At 33.7% G+C, this 27,064-nt stretch overlaps 2 protein-coding genes across 12 annotated transcripts in view; one reads left to right on the top strand and one right to left on the bottom strand.

Annotated features, from left to right (window-relative positions):
• Positions 1 to 7,080, top strand: part of LOC132725406 (rho GTPase-activating protein 21-like) — a 68,534-nt gene extending 61,454 nt beyond the window's left edge. For all 11 annotated transcript variants that reach the window (XM_060710518.1, XM_060710525.1, XM_060710523.1 and 8 more), the window contains 6 exons: positions 193 to 318; positions 2,057 to 2,165; positions 2,596 to 2,759; positions 3,347 to 3,472; positions 4,320 to 4,434; positions 4,884 to 7,080. In XM_060710518.1, the coding sequence (XP_060566501.1) occupies positions 193 to 318; positions 2,057 to 2,165; positions 2,596 to 2,759; positions 3,347 to 3,472; positions 4,320 to 4,434; positions 4,884 to 7,069 (2,826 nt within the window). In that variant the 3' untranslated portion in view covers positions 7,070 to 7,080. The remainder of the gene's footprint in view (positions 1 to 192; positions 319 to 2,056; positions 2,166 to 2,595; positions 2,760 to 3,346; positions 3,473 to 4,319; positions 4,435 to 4,883) is intronic.
• A 9,759-nt stretch (positions 7,081 to 16,839) lies between these two features.
• LOC132725405 (uncharacterized) overlaps positions 16,840 to 27,064 on the bottom strand; it is a 32,995-nt gene continuing 22,770 nt past the window's right edge. The window contains exons 12-18 of the mRNA XM_060710515.1: positions 25,993 to 26,334; positions 24,910 to 25,128; positions 23,914 to 24,147; positions 22,488 to 22,560; positions 20,231 to 20,281; positions 18,818 to 18,925; positions 16,840 to 18,097 (exon numbers count right to left, since the gene is read on the bottom strand). Of these exons, the coding sequence (XP_060566498.1) occupies positions 17,135 to 18,097; positions 18,818 to 18,925; positions 20,231 to 20,281; positions 22,488 to 22,560; positions 23,914 to 24,147; positions 24,910 to 25,128; positions 25,993 to 26,334 (1,990 nt within the window). The 3' untranslated portion in view covers positions 16,840 to 17,134. The remainder of the gene's footprint in view (positions 18,098 to 18,817; positions 18,926 to 20,230; positions 20,282 to 22,487; positions 22,561 to 23,913; positions 24,148 to 24,909; positions 25,129 to 25,992; positions 26,335 to 27,064) is intronic.

The raw sequence follows: 27,064 nt of genomic DNA, 5'->3' as shown, positions 1-27,064 counted from the left end.
TTGATACACTCAGTTGTTTGGTATTTGAAGGAGATTTTAATGTGAATTTCTGCTTTATATCTCGTCTTTGGACACGATATAAACTGTAATATTACATTAAATCACTTTAGTTATCAAAGTTTTTAATAGTAAATCTTTCACTGAATTTTGCAAAATTTTCGGTTCAGTTATTTAATTATTTATCTTCCGCAGTTTGTTCCCCTTGTTGTTGACCTATGTACTCAGTTAGTTGAGGCTAGAGGTCTAGAAATGATTGGTGTATACCGTATCCCAGGTAACAAGGCAGCTGTCACTCTTCTACAAGATGAATTCAACAAGGTAACTATTATTGTCATTAACTTTTATTTGTTGTTTTTTTACTCAGATTTCAGCTTATTTTTGGTCATTTCTTGGCTGTCAGTTCACCTAACTGGCTTTCCTATCTTGGCTGTAAGTTCACCTAACTGGCTTTCCTATCTTGGCTGTAAGTTCACCTAACTGGCTTTCCTATCTTGGCTGTCAGTTCACCTAACTGGCTTTCCTATCTTGGCTGTAAGTTCACCTAACTGGCTTTCCTATCTTGACTGTAAGTTTACCTAACTGGCTTTCCTATCTTGGCTGTAAGTTTACCTAACTGGCTTTCCTATCTTGGCTGTAAGTTCACCTAACTGGCTTTCCTATCTTGGCTGTAAGTTCACCTAACTGGCTTTCCTATCTTGGCTGTAAGTTTACCTAACTGGCTTTCCTATCTTGGCTGTAAGTTCACCTAACTGGCTTTCCTATCTTGACTGTAAGTTTACCTAACTGGCTTTCCTATCTTGGCTGTAAGTTCACCTAACTGGCTTTCCTATCTTGGCTGTAAGTTCACCTAACTGGCTTTCCTATCTTGACTGTAAGTTCACCTAACTGGCTTTCCTATCTTGACTGTCAGTTCACCTAACTGGCTTTCCTATCTTGGCTGTAAGTTCACCTAACTGGCTTTCCTATCTTGGCTGTAAGTTTACCTAACTGGCTTTCCTATCTTGGCTGTAAGTTCACCTAACTGGCTTTCCTATCTTGGCTGTAAGTTCACCTAACTGGCTTTCCTATCTTGGCTGTCAGTTCACCTAACTGGCTTTCCTATCTTGGCTGTAAGTTCACCTAACTGGCTTTCCTATCTTGGCTGTCAGTTCACCTAACTGGCTTTCCTATCTTGGCTGTCAGTTCACCTAACTGGCTTTCCTATCTTGACTGTAAGTTTACCTAACTGGCTTTCCTATCTTGGCTGTAAGTTCACCTAACTGGCTTTCCTATCTTGACTGTAAGTTCACCTAACTGGCTTTCCTATCTTGGCTGTCAGTTCACCTAACTGGCTTTCCTATCTTGGCTGTAAGTTTACCTAACTGGCTTTCCTATCTTGGCTGTAAGTTCAACTAACTGGCTTTCCTATCTTGGCTGTAAGTTCACCTAACTGGCTTTCCTATATTGGCTGTAAGTTCACCTAACTGGCTTTCCTATCTTGGCTGTAAGTTCACCGAACTGGCTTCCTATCTTGGCTGCCAGTTCATCTAACTGGCTTTCCTATCTTGGCTGTAAGTTCACCTAACTGGCTTTCCTATCTTGGCTGTAAGTTCATCTAACCGGCTTTCCTATCTTGGCTGTCAGTTCTGTAACTGGCTTTCTTGGATAACCAGTACCATTGTTACAAAAAGCTGAATAGGGAGAGTTGAAAGACTGGAATTGAATTTCTTCCTGTGAGGAAGCTATCAAAATATCTGAGGGAACGTCAGTGGTTCTACTTTGGTGTACGCTTATACCCGACTGTCTGCCTCAAATAGTAAAGTATGACCTTTACAGTGCCAATATGACCTAAAACCTGTTTAATTTAATCTAAATTAATATGTTGGAAAATTTTAGTTTATAGCTGTTTTATCTGATTCAGAAAATGAGAAAGCCTTTGTCATCAGTTGAACAGGCTGTGTGTTATTGGATGCTTAAATTTAGTATTTTGTATTAAAAACTTTACATTAACATAGGACAGTTCAATATTGACAGCAGGACAAGTTCATGAGAATAAATGTGATATTTTATATTACAGGGTATAGATGCTATGAATCTGGATCATGAAAAGTGGTCAGATGTAAATGTAATCAGTAGTTTACTGAAATCTTTCTTCAGACAACTACCAGAACCACTTATACCTGATGGTAAGTCATTTTAACTTCATTTAAAATCTGCTATGACTTTTAATCTGGTTGAAATGCAAGTGATAAGCTTTTGCCAACAGTATAGAGCTAGGCCAATCTGCACTTTCTTACAGTCTGACCAGGGTTTATACTGTTGGAAATAAGTATTGAAATCCCTTACCGGTATATTTGGGGGGGGGGGGGGCGTCCAAGGCAGAATGGTGAAGGGTCATTGACTTCAAACCACTTGCCCCTCACCACTGTTGGTTCAAATCCTGTGAGAGACTTTGAATTCTTTCATGTGTGGAAGCTATCCAAGATTCTCAATTTTAGCGCAAAGTCCTTGAACTTCTAATGGACTGTTTCCAAAGTCATAACAGATCATGTTCATAACTTTTAGTATAGTTACGGTGATAGAAAATGTGTTAATTTTAAATATTTAATTTTTCAGATTTGTACCAACCATTTATTGATGCTAACAGAATAGAGGATCCAGAAAGGAGAATGTTAAAGTTAAAACGTCTCATACATGAACTACCAGAACATCATTTTGAAACATTTAAACATCTAGCTAAACATCTTAACAAAGTAGCTCAATATGGAGATATTAACAGAGTAAGTGTGCAACTAATTTTTATATGGTATTGAAATATCACCTGAAGTGTGATTGACTCTTGAAGTAAGATGTTATTTCATTGTACATGTACAATTCTATAGATAAATCTGTAGATTTTATAGTACTACTTTACTACTTAAACTACTTGATAAATATATCAGTAAGTTGTAGATATAAATTTGGACTTCCATGGCCTTGCCTCTCACCACTGTGGCTTCATATCTGTAGAAACATAAAAGATGCAAATGAATAGTTGTGCAGACATCTAAAATAAAAAGGTCATTTTTGCCTCAAAATAGTTAGAATTGCTACAAAGCTTCTGTGAAAATAAACATTGAAAACTTAACGAGACATTGCTGTATCAGTTAAGCTGGAAATTGACTTTATAACCTCTATAGTGTTTGATGTAACTTTATCTTAATAAGAAGATTTCTTGTTGATCATATAATTGTCAAAAGTTGAAAGCATATAGAGAACTGACTTATTTCTATGAAACATAATCAGATTTTTGTTTCTTATGTAAGATTAAATACTATGGAAATATATGTTTGTATAATTAATATAGCCATTGTTGTAACTTTTACAGATGGAAGCCAAGAATCTTGCCATAGTTTTTGGACCTACCTTAATTAGGAAATCTGATGATAATATGGTATCCATGGTAACTGATATGTCTGATCATTGTAAGATTATAGAGAGCATAGTACTTCATGTAAGTATACATATACGTTAATATATCTCTGAAATAGTCTAAAATTATGTTTATGATTTATTCAAAGATAATGTTTCTTTTCTAAATAAATTCATTAAATAGCTCCTTAGCCATTTATTTGAGATTTTGACACCCGCTTGTCCATTTCTTTTCTCTTCTTGTTTTCTTTCTTCAAAGCAAAATTATGGTTTGCTATTAAGACTTGATCATTAACTGTAATGAAGGACTGACCATATGACAGATGTTCCTTCTTCATTTTGATTTTCTTTCGTCAGGGCATCCTATCTAACAAGTTTATTTTCTGAAATGATATGTTTACATGCTCTGTCATTAATTGGGATAAATCTGTGTTAAATATGTGTCAAAGTAAAATATTCAATTCTCCAGAAAAAAAATACATGAACTTGTAAAAAATAATATTCTATTTTCTTGCTTTATATTTGAAAAGGCAAAGTTTGTGTTAAGAGCATCTATTGTTATTTTTATGCTCTTGAAATAGATGGTTCTAGGAAAATGTGTTCATAAAATCTCATCTATAAGCTGCAGCCTTCCGACTTAGACTCAAATACCTCAGGTCAAGGACATTATTTTAATGAAATATGACATTGACTCTTAAATGACCTTGATTTATTTCTTTAATCAGATTTATTTATCATAACTTTATAGCTATTTGTTGACATATTTTAGATTGGGAAAATTAATATGTTATGAAAACATCTTGTAAATTAATTACTTTTATTTCAATAGATATCTATGAAATCTTGTAAGTTTTGCTTTAAAGGTATTTTTGGTTTATTTTCATTATTCCTAACATTATACATGTATGTATATGTATTGACTATTTCAGTATGAATGGTTCTTCGGATCCTGGGAGAATGACAATTATGTACCAACAGATGATGATGCTACAGAATGTGTGTCATTAATCTCTGGTGTAACATCTAGTACCAGGGATGATCCAGGTAATTTATACCTTAATTTCATCTTTATGGGTCCTCTATGACTTAATGGTAATGGTCCTTTACCCAAGCTCACTTACTGCTTTCTTGACTTTCTGCTATTTTTCCCAATAAGAATACTTATTTTAGAAAAACAGAGCGAGTGATTTTGCACACTCATTATTGGGCTAGACCTTCATCTAATGGAACATTAATCTTTATTCCTGTCATGTCAAAAAAAATCAGCGGAGTCCCTTTAAACAGTTTTCTGTAGGATATTTTGGGCTGATAGATTTTTTATATGTAAAAACGTGACCAATAAGGACTTGTTATTTAAATCAGTTTCAATATGTGGGACTTAAGGCTTTGTTGTTGAGATAAAATGTGTTGCACATAAATTTAAAAAAAAAAAAATGAAAAAAAAATGTACATGTTTTGATTATATTTTCTGGAGAATTATGTTTTACTTTCAGAAGTGAATCCACAGGAAATAGTGAGCAGTATAGTTGAAGCAGCTAACAGGAAGTTGAGAGGAGAGCTGCCACCTGCAGTTGAGAAACGTAGTGTGTCTGTATCCGAGGTACCTCAAGCCTTCAACGAAAGAAATATAGATCAGGAAATACTTCTTCGTACCAGAAAAATAGACAATACATCAAGAAGTAGTCCAAATCTGGCTGCAATGCAGCGATCAACAGAAGTCATTAAACAGTCCACTACTGAAGTTGTTACAGACCGACGTATGGCCAAGTCTCAGGAGTTCTGTGACAGGGAATTCAAGGATTTTGATTTTATCGATTCAGATAAGGAAAGTTCTTATTTAAATCCAACAACCAGGTATTTTTCTGATGAACTGTTAGACAGAAATGATGAATTAGAGTTGTCACACAGTACGTTAAGTGGCAGTTACAGTAGATTAAGTAAGGAAACTATTGATAGTTTAAAGAGGATAGAAATGGAAGCACGGGCATTAAGGGAGAGGGAAGAGAGAAGGCAGAGGGACCTGGAGAAAAGAAAGTTGGAAAAACAAAGAATTGAACAGGATATTCTACAAACACAACAAGAGTTAGAAATTGAAGACAGACATAGTGTTGAAGATCTGTTAAATGCACAAGATTATGGGAAAATGGGAATAAATAAAGATTTTTTAAATAAGCGTAAGATCACTTCTAATGACTACAGGAATACTCGTGATGTAAATCAGTCAAGTGGCAGTAGACAACAAGGTGGAGGTAAATACTTCGTCGTGAAAGGAAACACTTCAAGCTCAAGGTCGTCTCGACCTCCCAAACAAACAAGTGTAGAATCTTTAGTAGCACAATCTAAGCGTACAGGTTCACTTGAAAACATGGCAAATGGACAGAAAAAAAGTCCAAGCAGACCTTTAGCTCAAGTTAGAGCCAGAAAAGGTGAAGACCGCTCTAAAAGAGATTCTGCAGAAATAAAACGTAGAAGTGTAGGACTTGCTAGAAGTAATTCTGTGCGTAGAGGATCCTTAGACTCTTTGATAGATCTTATTGAAAAAAGAGATAGCAGAATGTCATGGGCATCAACAGATTCAGAAGAAGGACTTGATTTATTAACAACTCTTACCTCAACATTTGATCAGAAACTACAGACATTATCTAGTCCAAAACTTTCCCAGTCTGTATCTATAGCCCCACCACCTCCAAGGAGAGTGCCAAATTATTCTAGTAATTCAAGTTTAAGTACAAACACAACTACTTCTGAGTCCGGGGAATCACAATCCGCCCAGCATAGGTTACCACCACAGGTTCCTCTGTCTTCTGTTATGAGTCGACAAAACAATTCTTCAGATTTCCCATCAAAACAGTTCCGAGATCCGAGTCTACACAGGACTCCCCCAAAGTCGGATACTAAAATAGGTTTCGCAACGCGATTCGAACGATCCACAACTCATAATCCTATGTATGAGGGAAATAGTGAACCAAACTTGAATGCTTTGTCAAGGAGTGGTAATAGTTATGGAGTAAGTTTACAAAGTGATGTAACATATTCAGTTGATAGTGCTATATTAAGTGGAAGTAACAGAGGATTAGAGAGGCAAGATACTGACTCTAGAGTGTCTTCTGTAATGGTTGTAATTTCGAGTCCATCAGTAATGTCTGCCGACAGCAGACACAGTGCTGGATATTCTACTCCTCAGTTTGTCTCTAAACCTGTAATGTCGTCTCAGTCGAACGCTCTTCCCAAGTGGGAAACTTATATACCTAATTCTCCAAGTAGAACAGAGTATAGACCCATATCAAAGTCAGAGAAAACTGAGGTTAATGTTAAACTGTCTCAGAACGTTGTAGATAAAAACAAAAATTCTAATAATACTGACATTCCTACAAGTTCAAAATCTAGGTCGGCTTCCCCGCCCCCAACTAATCGTAAAAGAAGTGAGAAAAGGAAGCGTAGACGGCACACAGTCGGCGGTACAAGTGACGGTGAGCATATGAAAGCTATCTCTAATGCTCTTCCTAAAGAAGAGCAGAGATTGTCCGCGTGGGAGCAACTGAGGCCAAACATTAGTCAGAATAGTAATATTGGACCAAATAGCAGTATGTTAACGTGGCTGAGAAATGAACGTATTCGTGGCAGCTCCCCAGATCTGTCTATGACACGTAGAGACAAAACTAATGGCAACCAATATTAAAATATCATATATTTATAACATTTACCAATATTATTAAAAATTTGTGTTGTTTTTTATTAGTTTTTTCTTGTCTTTTTAATTTTTTTAAAGTACATACCTTTTTGTTTTAATAAGGTGACAGTTATATAACATAAGATTATATACAATTTTGTTTGTGTCTTAATTCACCGTCATGTTTCTAAAATTGTCATCATTTTATAACCAAATGCTGATTATTTTGACATCATATTTTATACTAAGATTCATGTAAGTTGACAATCAAATTATTAAAACCACCTTGTTTACACATATTTGTATGCATAAACCATTTTTGATCTTGACTAGATGTAGAAACTTTGTTTGAAAATTTGACGGCTGTTTGATACTTGCCTTTGCATAAAGAAGGAATCAGTTTTTAAGCAAATGTCAAAAATTTTCTTGCTTCAAATTGTATGAAAAATTCAAAATGTAATTCAAGTATTATATACCAGACCAGGTATCTTGTGACATTTAAGATATATCACCCGTTTTGATATTATAACCATTTCATTTATATAAATAAACATACATATGTATATGTCCAGACAGAAATTATAAACTGCTAGTGTTGAAATGAGTACAGTTTATTTCTTTCATTTACATATCTTATACCAGTTTAATGGCTTTTTTGTATTGACATTTTTAACTTTAAATTTGTTTATAAGATTCAAAAGTAGTCCTGCAAACAGCTATTATTAATAGTTTTTTTAGTACATGTAAATAAATTCATTTCTTATGATACCAAATTTCATTGCTTTCTTCATTACTTAAAATAAGTGTTGCAATTAATTATACCACACCTCCGAGATTATTTTTAGGTCTTTTTAAATACTGATCATTTTAGAACAAAGTTAAATTTGTATGATAGCTTAGATTAATTTTTTTAGAGTAACATTTAACTTCATATTATAGCACGACTCATTCACTAATTCAGTGCTGTTGAATATAAGACAGCCAATATCTTAAGATACTTTAATGCATCATTCTCATTTCAACGTCATTAAAACCAGTAAGTACTATGCACACAAAGTCATTTGTATTTCCATCAAGACTGTTAATCAAGAAAACAGAGAAGAAATATTTTTTCATAGAATTCAATCATAGAATAAGAGGGTCAGGGACACACAGGTCGGTGAATGACCTAGACGAACTAACCATGGTGTTTATTTATCATCAATCAGACATTTATACATGTATAGCAAATATTACTGTTATGTTTTAATGCCATTTTTAAAACCATTTCTTTCGTCCTTTCGCTTAGTTTTTTAAGGATAGTTCACTTTTATTGCAACTGTTGAATTGTTTAATTTGAAGTTTAAGTTTATTCTCACATCTTTCATTAATGCAAATAAGGAAAGAGTTTGTATACATTGACTAATATCTTTTTAATTAAAGATATATTTTGTGACATCCTTTTAGCATTGGATGATATTTTTAATTTGTTGAAAATGAGTGTAATAATTACAACAAGAGAAAAATAAGTGATTTTTTTCACAATTTCTCCAGAGAAATGAAAGATAGTAAATTAAGATGTGTATTAAAATAATGATTTTGTTACACATTTTGGTAATTTTTTTTCAAACTTTTGGTAGATATCTTGTCTCTTTAGTTGTTTTAGTTATATCTAGTCTTACTACTAAAATCTTTCGTACAGCTTTTTATTGCAGCACTTGACTGATTTGAAGCAAATTTTATATTTTTCGTGATGGTAGTAAGACTAGGTTTATCATAACTTTACATCTTCACAACATAGAATCTTCTTTAACTATCCACATGCTTTGTCTTTAAACAGTGTGTCACTAGTCCTACAGGCTACACACATTTTAAACAGTGGTACAACATCTTGATGTGTCCACAAACACAATTTTCATTGTACAAAAGTATATATAAACACACATTTTACAAGTTGTACATTGCACAGTATGATAATTATCTGACAGGTAGTGTTGGTATTATACTGGAAATCAGATATAGTTAACAATAAATCAAAATTTACCCGAGATATGACAATATTGAAATTTCTTTTTTCTTTTTTTTTTTGTATTTTTGAAAATTTGGAGTATGAACTTTACCTGATGAGCTAGCCAAACATAAATTTTGAAGCAGTTCATTATTTATATTACAGATATTTTGATGAGCTAAGAAGTTTGAGAGCTAACATTGTAGAATCTGGTTATAAATGTGCAGGCTAGCTTATTTCTATAATGGCTAGGCTTTGAAGTTTGTTAACAGACTTCAACTTAGCAGAAAAGAAAGGGTTAAATATTTGCTGTTTAATGAAAAGTATAATTTATCTTATTTAATTCAACTTGGTTTCTGAAACTTACCATGTAAATATTTTAGGTTTGCTTATTTATAAAGCAAACTATTTTAATATATATATAAATGCCAAATGTTTGCAAAACCGTTAATATAGTAATTTTTGTATGTCTTAACTTAATTTTAATTAATGCTAACATTGGGCTATGTTTGTGTATATATACATCAGAAATTTGACATTTTATTATGAAATATTAGAAGAAAATATATCAAATATTTCATAAAAGTTAGGAGTCTATGATATTTTAGTATTTTTATATGCATGAATGTTATTTTATTCTCAATTATTTAATGTTAACAGCTGGAGTATTAAAAGTTAGTTTTAGATTTTGTTATATAATCTAAAAACACCTCTGAAATGCCTGTCTGAGATTGATTTAAACATAAGTTTTTGTTACAAGTAACGGCTCCATATCAGAACATTCACTAAGGTTGTTTTCTCAAATCCACATCTCGGTCAATAATAATTTCTTTCAGTATACATGTATATCATATTCACTAGCTAAAAAGTCTATATTTATATCATACATACTACTCTATATGAAATATGAAACACGTTAATAATGTTGGAAATTATTGTGTAAGATATTTGTGGCAGTTGAAATGAAATTCTGCTTATTTAAATCAAGTTACCTCAAGTTGGTTTTAACTCTCATATCATAAAATTTATGTACAGGATTTTGCTGTTTTAAATTTGGAGCTTTCTGTTGAATATTTTCAAAAGGTGAAAAATTACAAGTCAACAGGATAAACTTTGACTAGTCAAACTTTAGAGATAGCCAGGCTTACCTTGATCTATACTTGTCAATAATGGCAGAGTTAAATTTGTTGTTTTAAGTCACAGAGATACTGTAAAGATCTCCAGAGTTAAAAATGCTTATTGCATGGATTTGCAATTTATTTTGCTTCTGACAAAAAATAAGAAATAAAGTGTAAAAAAAAAAATCCAATTAAAGTTGTAGCATAGATAGCTAACTTTGGATAGTCCAGTTGTTAGTTTAAATTATTAATATCATGGTTTATTTGCTTGAACAGTTTATATTTATAGTTTTAATTTCAGGTTGAATAGTTTTAATCAGTTGTGAACTGACATTGTCATGTTTTAGTCACTAGTTTTAAATTTAGCCAGTGATAGTGTTGTTTTAACAATATGATTTTAAACTTATTACCTGTCTTTAAAATATTCAAAAACAAGTTCAGCAAATATTCCTTTATGAATTTTGAGATCTTCTGTAACATTTGTTTTAGACAGTTTTAATCAATTTTTATGTGTTAGTTTGATTAAAAGATAAATCTAAATTGGTTGCAAGTTATAAAACTTTCAACTTCATATACTTACGGTACATGCTTACCAGTGGGAGAAAAAAATGATAAATGGTCCTACCATTCTTCTGTTATATCAGATATTGAATAGATAGATATTTTTTATGAGAATCAGAAATGATTGTTATAGTAGATCTTAAATTCATCCATCAAGAATATTTTATAGTGTATTGTTATTGATGGTACTTGAATGTACTAATACATGTGGAATAAAAACACTTACAACTGTTCTATTTGTTTGTATTTTCTTTAATTTACTTTTACGATATCTTTCTACTCAATGGTTACCATTATGAAGGTAGGTTTTCCCACCTATATGAGAAGATCTGCAAAATCATGGCAAAATAAAACTGAACACACCTTAATTATTGATTCCTCTACATTTTATTCAAAATGAAAATAAGGTATCTTACCAGATTTTGTTCTGTTTTGTTTTTTTTTTATCCCTCACCGAAAGGTGGCGGGGGATAAAGAAATAGTCTCCGTCCGTCCTTCTGTCCGTCAGACATTATTGTCCGGAGTATTTGAGGTATCGACTTTAAACTTCATAGGTGGATAGATCATATTGAGGAGGAGTGCAGTGCACAAGAATGATAACTCTACCCTGCATAATTTTTCAGTTATTGCCCTTTGTTATTTTTCATGCTTAATTTTTGTCCAGAGCATAACTATAAAAGCCTTTGAGATATCAACTTGAAACTTCATAGGTGGATAGATCTCATTGAGGAGGAGTGCAGCACACAAGAATGATAACTTACCCTGCATTATTTTTCAGTTATTGCCCTTTGTTATTTTCAGCCATCAGTATTCACATAGGTTTCAAATCTGTAATCACTTCAGCCATCAGTTTTCATTACCAAAAGACCTCTTAAAATTGAATTATTCTGCTCTACTACATATATATTCTTCCAATGAGCAAACACATTCGGCGAGGGATGGCCATGTTGACATGGCTCTTGTTATTTAATGGGGGGGGGGGGGTTTACGTCACATCAATGCAGTATAGGTCATATTGTGACGTCCCAAGGAAGACCTCAGGTGCCCTTCCGTGCATTATTTCAGGCACGAACAAGCACCTAAGTAGAACCACCGACGTTCCATAAGCTAGCTGGATAGCTTCCTCACATGAAAAAATCCAAAGTCCCTGTCGGGATTCGAACCCACAGCGGTGAGGGGTAAGTGGTTTGAAGTCAACGACCTTAACCACTTGGCCACCGACGCCCCGTTCTGGTATTTAATACAGATAAATCAAATGATTGTTGAATGGTTACCACCTTATACATTACCACAGCCATGTTTTAAATATCTTAGCTCTAGCTCTTTGAGTTCTTTAAAAGAAGATTTTTTAAGTTTTTACTATATGCATATAGGGAAAATCAATGACCCCCTGGGGCAGGGCCAATTTTGACCCCAGGGCTTTTATTTAAACAAACTTGGTAGATACTCATTAGAAGATGTTTCATGCTAAATATCTTAGCTCTAGCTCTTTGGGTTCTTTAAAAGAAGATTTTTTAAGTTTTTACTATATGCATATAGGGAAAATCTATGACCCCCTGGGGCGGGGTCAATTTTGACCCCAGGGCTTTTATTTGAACAAACTTGGTAGACATTCACTAGAAGATGTTTCATGCCAAATATCTAAGCTCTAGCTCTTATGGTTCTTTAAAAGAAGATTTTTTAAGTTTTTACTATACGCATATAGGGAAAATCAATGACCCCCGGGGCGGGGCCAATTTTGACCCCAGGGCTTTAATTTGAACAAACTTGGTAGACACTCACTAGAAGATGTTTCATGCTTAATATCTTAGCTCTAGCTCTTTGGGTTCTTTAAAAGAAGATTTTTAAGTTTTTACTATATGCATATAGGGAAAATCAATGACCCCCTGGGGCGGGGCCAATTTTGACCCCAGGGCTTTTATTTGAACAAACTTGGTAGACATTCACTAGAAGATGTTTCATGCCAAATATCTAAGCTCTAGCTCTTACGGTTCTTTAAAAGAAGATTTTTTAAGTTTTTACTATATGCATATAGGGAAAATCAATGACCCCCAGGGGCGGGGCCAATTTTGACCCCAGGGCTTTTATTTGAACAAACTTGGTAGACACCCATTAGAACATGTTTCATGCTAAATATCTTAGCTCTAGCTCTTTGGGTTCTTTAAAAGAAGATTTTTTTAAGTTTTTACTATTGGTTGCCATGGCAACCAGAGTTCTGCATGGAATTAAATTCTTTGAACAATTTTTAAAGGTGACCACCAAAGGAACATTCCTGTGAAGTTTGGATGAAATTGGCACAGTGGTTTATGAGGAGATGTCATTTAAAGCAAAAGTTTACGGACGGACGGACGACGGACGAAAAGCGATCACAAAAGCTCACCCTGTCACTTTGTGACAGGTGAGCTAAAAAGGCCTCTAACGTTGAATGAAAATCATAAGAAACTAAACACAATAAATTTAGTCTTAACATTTTAATTCACATCTGAAAACATCATAATTTTTATTACATAAGAATATTACACATTTAACCCTACAGTACAAGAGATAAAGCAGATGACAGATCCATGGACATTTGATACCCAATTTTTCCTTACTGTGTTTTAATCAACATCTTGGAGACAAATTAGCCAGGTTAAAATTTTCCCAAGTTTCTACTTTTATCAGATACATTCATAAAATATATAGCAAACATTTGTTTCCACAAAAATCTTTAATTTGTGAGTTTTAATCCCTTGCTAAATTTCTGATTTTACAGTTAACTGTCAAACTTTCTCATAATTCTAAGAAATATACAGTAGAATTATCACTTGCCTTTCAATGTACATATATAATGTTTTTGAATTAAACAAAATATTAACATAAAACAGTTAGTAATAACTCAGGAACATCCTGACCCACCTTTCTGATATTAATCCTCACTGTGTTGAATATTTTAAAGGGAATTGCCCATCTTTCAATCCACCAATTTAGTGCCCGGTTGATGTCATGAATATTAAAGCTTTATCATTTGCATACAATGTCCTAGCAAACATTTTAATGGATAGGATGTGATATCAGAGCTGCATATATGACATGGGGCGTCAAATGTCCATGTTTGTACATTATGATACAAATAGAACAAAACAACCTTAATAAGTATAATCCTCTCTCTATGTTCTATAAATAGTGGCACACAATCAATGAGGCAATATCGTACTTACAAATTGAAAGAATATTTTATATTGTAAAACATATGTTGACTATCAAAATAATAAACTCAAGCAACTTGTACAATATTAATTTTGTACATTCTGTATATCTGTAGGTTAAACTAGTTTTGAAAAATACCTATATTTTACAGGTTCAAAACATAAACAAAATTCATTATAAAAACATTAATGTAAGAACACTATGCCTAAAACATTTAACATTCTTGTATAGAATATAGATAATTGCACCTTTACATGCATGATGACAGTGATAAAATGGAACAATTATATTGCAAGAAGATACCATTTGGAATAAAGAAGATAACAGTAAAACAATAACAATTTTCAAGTAAATTCCGAGTTCAAAAAGGAAATATGAACCTTACCACATATGATGTGAGTGATGATGAGGATCATAATTATTTATGTATTTTTCATTTTAAAGTAAATCTCTCATAAGAAATAATGATGTTAAGACTAAACGATAAAAACTCTTAATTCTGTAGGGGAGATAAAACTTGAAATATTGGTGCTGGAGATACCAACCATAACATTATACAGTGTAACTTCCGAAAACCGAACACCCATGGGACTTGTCAAAAAGTTCGGATTTCAGAGGTTTCCGGAATTCAGAGGTTTATGATAATGTGGACAAGACTTAATATCACTAAATGTTAAGGACGATGTGGCCATTACTGTAATATCATATCAGTTTGTAAAAATGTTGTTAATTGCATAAACTTACATATCGTCCGATGCTAGTTAATTAATTATTACATCAAATGCAATAAAATCCCTAAAGACGTTTGATGCATACATTGTCCCATTAATTGTCATTTAATCCGCTAATAAACACTTCAAATTAACTGACCGCCGTAAATTACTTTGACTAACCGCATCACTTGAAACATACCATTTTAGTTTGTGATTTTAACGCGTGTCAAATTACACGATCACCGCTAATTAGTAAACAATCGATAGGGAGATTAAATCTTCCTGCAGGGTTTCCAATGTATTTCACACCTTTGGATATTTCCGGTATTTGGAGGTAAAATTGCCTTGATTTGACTCTAATTTTTCGAAAATATCGTCCGGAATTCAGAATTTAGAAGTTCCGGAATTCAGAAGTATTATATTAATAGAAAATAGAAGGGAAAAATCGGGACCGAAAAAATTGTTCGGTTTTTAGAAGTTTCCGGATTTCAGAAGTTCCGGAATTCGGAAGTTACACTGTAATGAGGAACATGTATTTAAAGTAAATCACTGAAGAAATGAAAAAATTAAGAGAAAACAAAATTTTAAAGTAAAATGTACATTATAGGGGGAGATAATTCTGATATTATTGGTGTTAGATTTATGAACCTTAACACATATAACATGGGTGGTGATAAGAAATATAATTTGAAATTTGAAGTAAACATTTTGAAAAATAAAGAAGTTATAGTAAAAGCACAAAAAACTTTCATCCGAAATATTACTTATATCAATCACTGTGTATAAATTTGTCCCTCGCTGCATTAAAAAAAATTATCAAGAAAAAATTATCATTTGATTATTACTTATATCACTCACTGTGATAAATCAGAGTTCAACCATGAAATAATACCTGTATCATTCATAACAAAACTTGTAAAAAAAACAACAGTGTAAATATTAAGTAGTTCAGACATATTACATATTACAGATTTCAAATCAAACTAAAGTAGTTAACAATTTTCAAAAAATGTTAAAACACCAAAAAATAAATTTATTTTATATTTAAAATATTTAACAATACTTTAAAATGTTGTGATTTTCTAGAAATGTTAGCAGCAGCATTGGCGATTTCTGTCATGAATAATAGTTTACAATGTCGTAAGAACACAGAATGCGAGAATCAAAATATTGTAATATTTATGCTTCATGCATGTAAATTATGTAATTATTTCTCCCTACTACAGTCATGTCCGGTGATCTTGCGCGGCCGGTGATCTTGCGCACTTGGAATTTCCTTTCGTTTGGTTGTTTGTTTATGCTGTCGCTAGAATTTTTCAGCCAAAATTTGTGACTTGGACTTACTTTGAGTTATAACAAGGTAAGAAAGTTAAAAAAATATCTGTCAAACATGTTTGTTTACATTATTTCGTCATCCTAATTATTTATTCATAAACACGCCCACTGACCTATTTTCCCATTATATTCCTGTCTATTCAATCAGTTCCAAAATTTTACGTCCAGCAAGAATGACAATCAATATCACACATTTTAAAACAGTATTGAACCGATAAAACGTTGTAAATTTCCTTTTTTTTCCCTTTGCAAATAAAGGTGTGCAGTTGTTATCTCCTGCCGATTCCCGCCATCTTGTCACAATGGAAAGCCCCTCCCGCGCTTTTCATTTTTTTTACGGAAGCGTAAAAGGGTCTACACAAGAGCATTTAATTTGTTAACTGGGGGTGTGTAGTCAATGCATCTGAAATTATGTACGGAAATTGAGACATTGACTGGTAGTGATGATTTCAGGTGTCCCAGGTGTAGATCTAGTAGTGAACAGTAAAATAACAAACCCTTGATGTAAATAAGTTTGTGTTACAGTTTTGTTTGAACAGTTTAAATTAACTTTTCATTAATTGGGCTCACAAAATTTATATTGATAGTACTACTTGGACACCATACTTTAAAAACAAGCTACCAATACGTCATTCATAATACATGCGCAAGATCACCGGACAATTGAATGTTGGGATTAAACATGGTGGTAAGTGTTTACATTGTTGCAAGTCTGCAGTTAATTGAGTTATTTCCAAAAAATATTTGTGTCATTATATGTCTTTATGATTTTTGCAAATAGGAAAATAATTTTGATTATTTTGTATTTATTTGAATTGTAGTAAATTAGCCGATAAGTGTTTAGGTGCGCAAGATTACCGGACAGCATCGTATATAAAGAATAACAGTCAATATTCACAAAAAGGTATATACAAAATGAACTCTTTTGATAGTTAAAAATATAAATCTAAATATATATATATATATATAACTCTCAAGATATTTATTACTTTACTAAGACTTAAAAATGATAAGTATGATCATGTTTTGTTTTCAGTCTTAGAATGAAATTTACACCTTTTTCTTCTATCACTGACAGTTCCATCTGCCCTGAATTATTTTAATAACAGTATCATAAACAATATTAAATTGTTTTATGGATATTTACACTGAACAGTGATGATGCCATACTTTATCTGTAGTGTTTCCGTCTCAAAGGTGGGAGGTCATTTGTTGGAAGCGGTGGGGCAGGTTCAGTGGGTAAAGGTGGCTGAACCTGAGGAACAGGCACCGGAGGCTGCACCTGAGACACAGTCTGAGGTGCTGCATTTGGTGGAGCCGAGTGATAGTTATATTGATAATATTGAGAGCTGTACTGACTTGCTGGTACTGGATTGGCTGATGAAGTCACATGACCAGAATGTGAGCCAGACTGACTGGCTGATGAAGTCACATGACCTGCCAATGAAGTAGCCTGACTGGCTGATGATGTAGCATAATTTGTATATGGATTAGGATAAAAGGAGGTACTAGTTGATGCAGGTACATGTTGATCCGTACTTTGAACATTGACTGAAGAACGACTAGCTTGACTGACAGTTGCTGCCTGAATTTTCTTCTTTAACAGTTCTGTCTGTTGTCTAATTGATTCTAATAACAGTTTCTGTGGTTGATCAATATTTGCTGTATTCGGCACAGGTTTCTTCTGACTTTGACCAGCTGTTAATACATGTGGAGGGGCAGGAACACCAACTGGGGCTGACGATATACTTGACGTTGCTCTGTTAGATACTGCTGAAACAGATGCATAACTTGCTGCAGGGTAAGATTGAAGACCTGTGTTTGATGTGACAGGTTGTGAAGTGCCTGTATAAGAAGTGTATTGTTGATGCTGCGATGCAGTAGGATAACTTTGCTGCTGGGAATAAGGTAGATTACTACTTGTGTTTGGTACAGTTGCTGACACTGAAGCCTGGTATACAGGTGTATTACTGTTGGACGCCACTTGTAATGGACTTCTGACACTATCTGTAGAAGAACGCAAGAACGACGGAACACTACTTGATGTTGTACTTGAACCACCAAGACCAGGAATGCTTTGCTCAGCCGGTCTCTGCTCTAACATTGGCTCAAATGCCTCTTTCAAGGATGCCATCTGTAATTAATTAAATTATAATTATGATTATAAGTATTCCTCATGTAAAAGTAGCATTTAAAAAGATGTACCTGTCTTAAATAATAATTTTCTGTTTGAAGTATTTTTTTGTTTAATATCTAACTTTCTATTATATATATATATACATATGATTATCAAGACACCATTACTCTGTTACTTTGTGTTCAGATGATTAATATATATAAATCACTGTTTACGTATTAAACTGTGTGAATACTTAGAGAGCAAACTCTTAATAAAAATCTTTTATATAACAGACAAATCATTATCACTACAAGCACAGTATTATCAACAGATAAAAAAAACTGCCTCCTTGTTATTAATTAATACAAGAACAGGTCAACCTTCTAATACATTCAGTTACTACACTCAGCAATAGGGCCTACAATTTCTTTAAATTATAAAAAGAATTAAAATACCCAGGAGTAAAAAAATTTTTTTAAAGATTGCATAAATTTTTATAGTTTTATCCCAACCCCATAGGCCCCAGGGGGGACAGGGGCCATGGATTTCACAATTTTTGTTTCCCTTCACCCATAGATGCTTTATGCTGAATTTGGTTGAAACTGGTTCAGTGGTTCCAGAGAAGCTTAAAATGTTAAATAGAATGTTAACTCAGGACACACAACACACGACGACGGACAAAAGCAGATAGCAATAGGGCAAATTAAAATAATAGACCTAAAAATATATACTTACTGATTTAGGAACATTCTGTAGCCTGTATTTCAAAAGTGCCTGAGTAAGAGCATTTGATACTTGTAGAGCCATGGCAGCATCATCCTCTGTTGCTATCATTGATGATGACTGGAAATATATAATCATATGATGTTCTTAATATGTCTATTTAATATGAATTATAAATAAATATACTGTTTTTAGTTTTTAATAAATAGATATACTGTTTTTAGTTTTAACATTATTTAATTGATTAGTTGTACAGTTATAACATTTTCTTTTTATATCAAAGCAAGACTGGATATATCATTACCTCTCCAATTAAGGTAAATTTTCAAAAATGAGAAACAAAGAAGTTGCTGTTAATTCTGTATTCATAATACATATTTCTATATATAAAACAAATTTATTGTATATAATATATCTATTTACATTAGATTATTATTCAGTGTTCTGTACAATATAGAAATATATTTGGATAAAGACTCGAATGATGATTCTGGCAAAGAAGACAATCCTTGTGGAATCTTCAACCTTTAACCCTAACCACAATAAATCATTCATCATTGTTAGCGACAATTTCCAAATATTGCACTGACTATATAGCAAACAGTGCAGACCCCTGATCAGACTACATGGATGTGCCAGCTGAACTTTGTCTGCACTGGTAACATGGGTAGAGTCGATTGCCACCAGCAAGTTAAAGGTTAACCCTTTCGCTGCCAGAGGGTTATTGTTTTATTGTTCACCTATTTGCCAGAGGATTTTCTAAGAAATTACTATATTATTAATTAATATAATTATTATCATTTGTTATTAGTATTATAATAATAATTATATATGTTTCCAATTCTGTTAGTATAATAATAATTATTGTCGATGGTATAATTTTCTTTATATTTATTATTATTTTATTATTATTATTATTAATTTATTATTATTACTATTATTATTATAGAAACGGCTTAAGCCGTCCCTATGGCAGTGAAAGGGTTAAAGCCAGCTTGGTACTGTCACATTATGATAGAGTTTGAACTCTATGTCAGTGGCTGGATCTCAGAGGTGACAATGGTGAGAGACAAGAGAATCAATATAAGGAAACTTTACAACTCAATCATGGAAGTTCCAAATGTTTTTTTTTTATAAGAAATCAATTTTTGATTGAACAGATGAGCCGCGTCTTGACAAAACCAACATAGTGGGTTTGCGACCAGCATGGATCCAGACCAGCCTGCGCATCCGAGCAGTCTGATCAGGATCAATGCTGTTCGCTATCAGTTGCTCTACTTGTAATAGGGTTTGTAAGCGAAGAGCATGGATCCTGATCAGACTGCGCGGATGCGCAGGCTGGTCTGGATCCATGCTGGTCGCAAACCCATTATGTTGGTTTTGTCGTGACACGGCTCGGATATATTGTAAAAGAAAATGTCTTACCAGATTAGTCATAATTTCTGCAATATTCACATGGGGATTTTTAGCAGCTTCCTGCAAAAATATAAGATACATGTTAAAATCTTGTTCAAATGTGTTTGCAAACCTTCATATTGTCACCTTAATGCAGTAAATGGTTTACTTTAATCAAATATATAAGGACTTACCCTGTTACTGCACTAAATCACATCTTTCCATTGAAGAAATGATGCATCTAGATCAATGTTTCTGTATTAAACACTATATTACTTTCAAGTCATAACTTCAAGAGTATACTTATAAGTTATATTTACAGATAGATAGATATTTATTTAGGTTAAAACACACATATACATAATACAAACACTAACGCATTTGTATTTAAAAAGGTATTAAAACAAAATTGTAATAAAATATTTCGGAAGTTTGTCAAACATTACTATCACAGGAGGGTCATTAGATAATAAGAAAATATAATAAAAAACTGAAAATTACACAATTTGCAATTGAGACAAGACCAAAAATGTATCTCCCTTTTGCTTGACTACATATTTATTTACAAATTATAGAGAATGTCAATATGTAAGATGCTTATTTTTCCAGGGGAAAAATCCTTGGCTTTTTTTTGTGCTTTTTTTTTAAGATTTAATTAATTTTCTGCATTTGTAGTCATTCATGTAGACTTGCAATCCTGATTTACAGAAATTCCTGGAAATTAATTAGCACTGGGAATTACTTCTTTTTTTTATCATCTCTTTGTTGGGTGTAAGTCACACTGTTACGGTAAAGGTCATATGGTGATTTTCCAGCTATACTAGCGGAGGAAGACCTCTGATTCCCCTCAGTGTACTATTTCAGGCATGAGTGGAAATCAAAAGTAGAACCACCAACATTCTGTAAGGTAGCTGGATTGTTTCCTAACATGAACAAGCAAATTCGTTGAATTTATATCCCCCGCCGAGTACAGGTTATTACTAACACAACAACTGAAGACATAAAGCTTTATTTATACATGGCATAAACAGTAATATTCTTTGAACTTGATAAATATTCAGGGCAATAATAGAGCCATAACTCTGTGTTAAATAGTAATTTCTGGAAATGCCAATGAGATGTATGCATACTGCATAACTAATCCAGGGCCATAAATTTGAGTTATAAGTATCTGACCGGAACAAGGCGACTATATGCACATCTCCTCTTCGTATCCCATAAAGTTTCATTGAATTCCAGCCAGTAGTTACAGAGAAGTAGCATGGAAACGATTATTGCTCTGGTTGTATATTGCATAAGTTATCAAGGGCCATAACTCTAAGTTAAAATGTCTGACCCGAACAAGGCGACGATATGCCCATCTCCTCTTGGTATTGAAGGTTCCAATAAAGTTTCATTGAATTCCAGCCAGTAGTTGCAGAGAAGTAGCGCAGAAACGAATATTTTTCTATAAGCGTAACTAATCAAGGGCCATAACTCTGAGTTAAAATGTCTGACCCCAACAAGGCAATGATATGCGCATCTTCTCTTGGTATTGAAGGTTCCCATAAAGTTTTGTTGAATTCCAGCCAGTAGTTGCAGAGAAGTAGCGCGGAAACAATTTTTGCTCTATATGCATACTGCATAACTAATCAAGGGCCATAACTCTAAGTTAAAGTGTCTGACCTTAACAAGGCAACGATATGCTCATCTCCTCTTGGTATTGAAGGTTCCCATAAAGTTACGTTGAATTCCAGCCAGTAGTTGCAGAGAAGTAGCGCGAAAACGATTTTTACTCTATATGCATACTGCATAACTAATCAAGGGCCATAACTCTAAGTTAAAGTGTCGGACCGGAACAAGTCGACGATATGCGCATCCCCTCTAGATATTAAAGGTTCCCATAAAGTTTTGTGGGCAGAGTAGTTGCCAGTAGTTGCAGAGAAGTAGCGCGGAAACGATTTTTACTCTATATGCATACTACATAACTAATCAAGGGCCATAACTCTGAGTTAAAGGGTCTGATTGGAACAAGCCGACGATATGCGCATCTCCTCTTGATATTGATGATTCCCATAAAGTTTCGTTGAATTCCAGCCAGTAGTTGCAGAGAACTAGTCCGGAAGCGAAATTCGGATGGACGGACGGACGGAAGGACGGACGGACAACGCCAAAACTATATCCCCCTCCTGATTCCATCGGCGGGGGATAATAAATAGGATTTGAACCTACAGTGGTGCGGGGCAAATGGTTTGAAATAAACAACTTTAACCGCTAGGCCATGCACTGAAAAGTTTTATAAACAAACCTGTTTGAGAGCCTCAGCAGCCTGTTCTTGTCTAGCTGCTATGTTAGGATTACTGCTCTTATGTTCCGATAATCTGAAATATAACACAGTTACAAATCATGCTGAACTTTGTTAATCAATGCACATTCCGAAACCAACAACTGAGTACTTTAGGAAATCACTTGACTATTCTGGTTCTAAAATATGGAATGACATCCCAATTTATATTCGAAATTCAGATACTTTGAAGAAATTTCAAGCCACATATATTAAGTGGCAATTTTCTAATTGAATGAGTGTACATTTTGTTGTTATGATAATGCCCCACAAGAATAGAATGTATAATGTTTTGTTTTTACAATATTGTTCTAATCCTACTTGTAAAATAATGTATTTTTCATGCCCAGGTTAAGAAAATTTGGTTTCTTGATGTTGTTTTTGTTTGTATTTTTTTGTGTTTTTTTCTATTTGTGTATATATGTTATTCAAAATGTGTAATGTATATATTGTTATGTATATGCTATGTATATGCTGAGGCCCGCATGGAAGATCGGGAAACCAAATGTGTTAGCCTCATTAAATAAAGTCGTTACTTACTTACTACCCTACTACTTTACCTTACTGATATTTCTATGATTTTCATTGACTGTCAATGATATCAAGGTTAATTTTTAAAAATTCCATGACAAATTTGAATATGCATGTATATATACATGATATTTTCATGAGAATTTTGAATCTTTGCAATTCCATGATATTTTCAAGTGTAAGAGAACTCTGATAAAGTAAATTCTAGTCAGTCTGTTAACCCATTACGCGATATACACTCCTTTTTCACCCCCCCCCCTTTTTTTGTTGTCTCTAATGGTGAAAAAATGCCTTATTTAGGCCCCCAACACTTGTTTTTGTTTGAGAAATGTTGTTAAAAAAAGTGACCAGTTTTTCGGCGCGGCCCCCCAATCAAAAGATACTTCAGGGGTTTGCTAGAAGGGGGATGTGCCCCCTCATCGCCAAGAAAATTTTGGACTTGTGAGAGGCTATAAATGACCCCAGATTGATCATAAGGTAACATGTAACCAACGCTGAAAAGCATTTGACTCTATCTCAATCCATTGAGAAGTTGCAGCACTTTGAAATCAATTTTGATGGAAAAAATCAACGCAAAATAGTGATTTTTGGCAATTTTGAGATGTCCCCTCGTTGCCATGGTAACAGAAAATTTAAGCCTGAGCATGTTGTTTCAAGGGCAATGGTCCAGTCAACATTTGTGCCAAGTTTGATTAGTGTTGAAGCAGTTTTTATAGTATTATAGCAATTTGAACTTGTAACAGGAGACTTTTCAATGAAAACAGCCATTTTTCACAAAATGCTCATGAAGTAATGGGTTAACTGTATGTCAAGATAAAAATTCTTGCCATTAATTCTAAAATTATATCAACATTCATACTTGTCTTGTATAGCTTGGATAACCGGTTGTTGAGTAGCTGGTATCACATTAGCAGGTACTGTGTAAGCTGGCACAGTGTTAGCTGGCCTGATGTTAGCTGGCCTGATGTTAGCTGGCACAGTGTTAGCCGGGGCTACGTTAGCGTGTAGAGCTTCTCTACGTGCCAGCTGACTATCTAATCTTGACTTCTCTTCCGTACTCAGACTTGGACTACTACTGGCTGGAGCAGCTTCCCTAAAACAAGGATAAATGTGTGCTTTTAATAGAACTACTTCATTCCAGTTGATAAAAACCCAAAGAACAATAAGTACAGCAATCAATGACTGCCATATCATTCTACAGCCTATATAACAATATTCTTAGAGAATCATATCTGAAAATGGACATCACAAAAATAGACTGTCCACACACATGCTTTACTTATATTCAGTAGGATTAATAGATGAAAATACCTCAAGCTGTCTCTTAGACAGAAAATACATGTATAACTCAGTACAGTAGAATACATTTTTATTTTGTTCAGTTTCAGTTCACATCAAAATTGCAAATGTCAAAATGGTGATGTTACAAATAAGACATAGCCAAAAAGGCATGCTTGACAATTTTTGATACTTTGATATATGATAATACAATGTACATATGAAATGATATCAATCCATCTTATTCGTAATTATTTTTTAATTGTAAATAAAACAAATCAATTTGTTTTCATTAGTACTTACTTACCCTTTGTTACTTGTTACAGTGTGTTACATGTCACGGTATCTCACAAATAAAGACAGCTTATTGTAGGTCAGTGGTTCTACAGAAGAGCTTGCCTGTAGGACCTTACTAAACCAATAGAGCTAAAGATTGCCTTACAACTCAACTAGTCTCCAGATAAACTCAATCAAATGTAAATGAAAGACAACAGATGTGTTTTTTTGTCCTATAAACCAAAATCTCATGACAATCTTGATGAATTATTAGGAAAGAAAAATTTAACTGGAAACACACCTGCCCATAAACCTTTGAAGTCTAAGGAAGTCAACATCAGTTTCCTGTAAGCGTTTTCTTCTTTCTAGAATATCTGTCACTCGAGACTTTTCAAGTTCATCAAGGTATCGTCTTCGTTCTAGGATGTCATCTATCCTGCGTCGCTCTGCATACGGGTCATCTAGCCGATGTCTCTCTCCCATCAAACCATCAAGACGTCTACGTTCATCTAACATTCTCCTATAATTAATATAGAAAATCTCACACTTTAAAACAACTATCACATTAACGACTTTCAATAATTCCTATTGTAATGTTGTTGATTTCAAAACCAGTCAGTATTCTAAAGTCATTTTAGAAAGCTTGCTTAAAGAAAGTTTATACTTCGTTCCTAGCCTATTATGCTTGAAATAATGCATAAAAGGATGTTGGAGGTCTTCCTTTACCTATTAAATCTGTCATATTATCTCCATACTGGTTGTGGTAATTAAAATCCAATATTAGTGGTATAATCAATAACCCTATAATGGTCCCAATACTGGTGGTATAAATGACAATCTTATATTAGTGGTAATAGAAAGAGCATCGGAACACGAGGGTATCTGATTTGTACGAGGGGGTGTAGTCCCCGAGCATAAATCAGATTGCTGAGTGTTTTATTTGTAATATAAAACATAACCCAGTATGAGTGATATAATATGGGGGAGGGGGTTGTAAATTTAAACCAAACAATTTGGAGCATAAAATATAACCCAATGTAAATTATCATCTAACATTGGTGGTATGACACTGCAACCCCGTTACAATGCTCATGTTGGGGTTCAAGGTCTTAACACTGCGTTATAACCCGGTGCTGATATATAACCTTCATTGCAAAATTACTGCATTGACTGTCATATTGAACAAGTGTTATAGCAGATACAGTGCAAAAAAAAATACACATGAAAAAAAATAATGACAGGTGAACAATATGATTTTTTGGGACCCAAGGCCTATGAGTGTTATATTGAGTTTAGCGTTATAACGGGGCGCATTATAAGAGGGTGGCTGCTTATAAACATAACATACCAAATCAGCATAAAACAAATAAAACATGTTTCTAACCTTTCATACATGGGATCATCAACACCATATGGATCAAATCTGTCCCGGTATGAGGCCCTGAAATCATCCGGATATCTCCTCCTATAGTACGGGTCTCTAGAATCATCATATGGCGGTCGCCGTGAATCCATATAAGATGGCCGACGTGGGTCATCGTATGGTGGTCGACGTGCATCATCATATGCTTGCCGTCGTGCCTCATCGTATGGTGGCCGCCGTGCATCATCATATTGAGGTCGTCTTCTGTCATCATATGGTTGCCGTCGTGCTTCATCATAGGCAGGTCGTCTATTATAGTCATAGGGATCTTCTCTGTTTCGCTCATGGCTTTCCCGCATTGACCTTGACCAGACAACATGACACATTTATTACTACTTCAAGTCAAATAAGAACAGTCATATAAACTATTATGTACCTTGTTATTTGAAGCTAAAATAAAAGCTGTACAAATAGATTTAAATTAATGTTTTCCAATGTGGAAGGGCTTTTGTTTGCAATTAAATTTAATAGGATGGCTTTTGAAAAATTAATTGGAGCTATTGTCCCTCCCAAAGTTTTTTTTCAGTTTTAGGGGAATGGTGCAAGGGCCAAATGGGATGGGAAAAGTGTGTCACTGAGGGGGAAAAAGAAAAATCTGGAAACAGATAAAACAATTCTTTTTCTGTTAAATTGTGATGCAATACCATTTTTGTTTCAAACTACATGGCCCCCCTATGTCCAACTCATGATAAAATGTATCTTTTTTTTAAAGGGTAACTTTTTCAGAAATAGGGAAAAAATATATGCTATTTTGGAAAAAGGAATGGGGCAAAATTTTGGTTCTAAATTGACCCTAAAAAGAAATGCTCCCTGCTAGATGGGAAGGTATGAGGGTTTTTGTCTTACACTCTAGTAATGTGGTGAGGTGATTATACGTAACAAATACTTTCTTAAATTTTAAGTAATATGTATAAATTCAAACAGTAAATGTATTTTCCGTAGAAAAGTATTAGTACTAAAATATAAGTATTAAAATTTAGCAACAGTATCAAACTTAATCCAATCAAACTCTCTAATTACAATGTCCAATGTT

The sequence above is a fragment of the Ruditapes philippinarum genome, unplaced genomic scaffold (genome assembly GCF_026571515.1).
Source record: "Ruditapes philippinarum isolate M1 unplaced genomic scaffold, ASM2657151v2 ctg289_1_1_1_1, whole genome shotgun sequence".
Classification (NCBI taxonomy): Eukaryota; Metazoa; Mollusca; class Bivalvia; order Venerida; family Veneridae; genus Ruditapes; species Ruditapes philippinarum.
The sequence above is the reverse complement of the archived record's forward strand: the minus strand, read 5'-3'. Positions and strand labels throughout refer to the sequence as shown.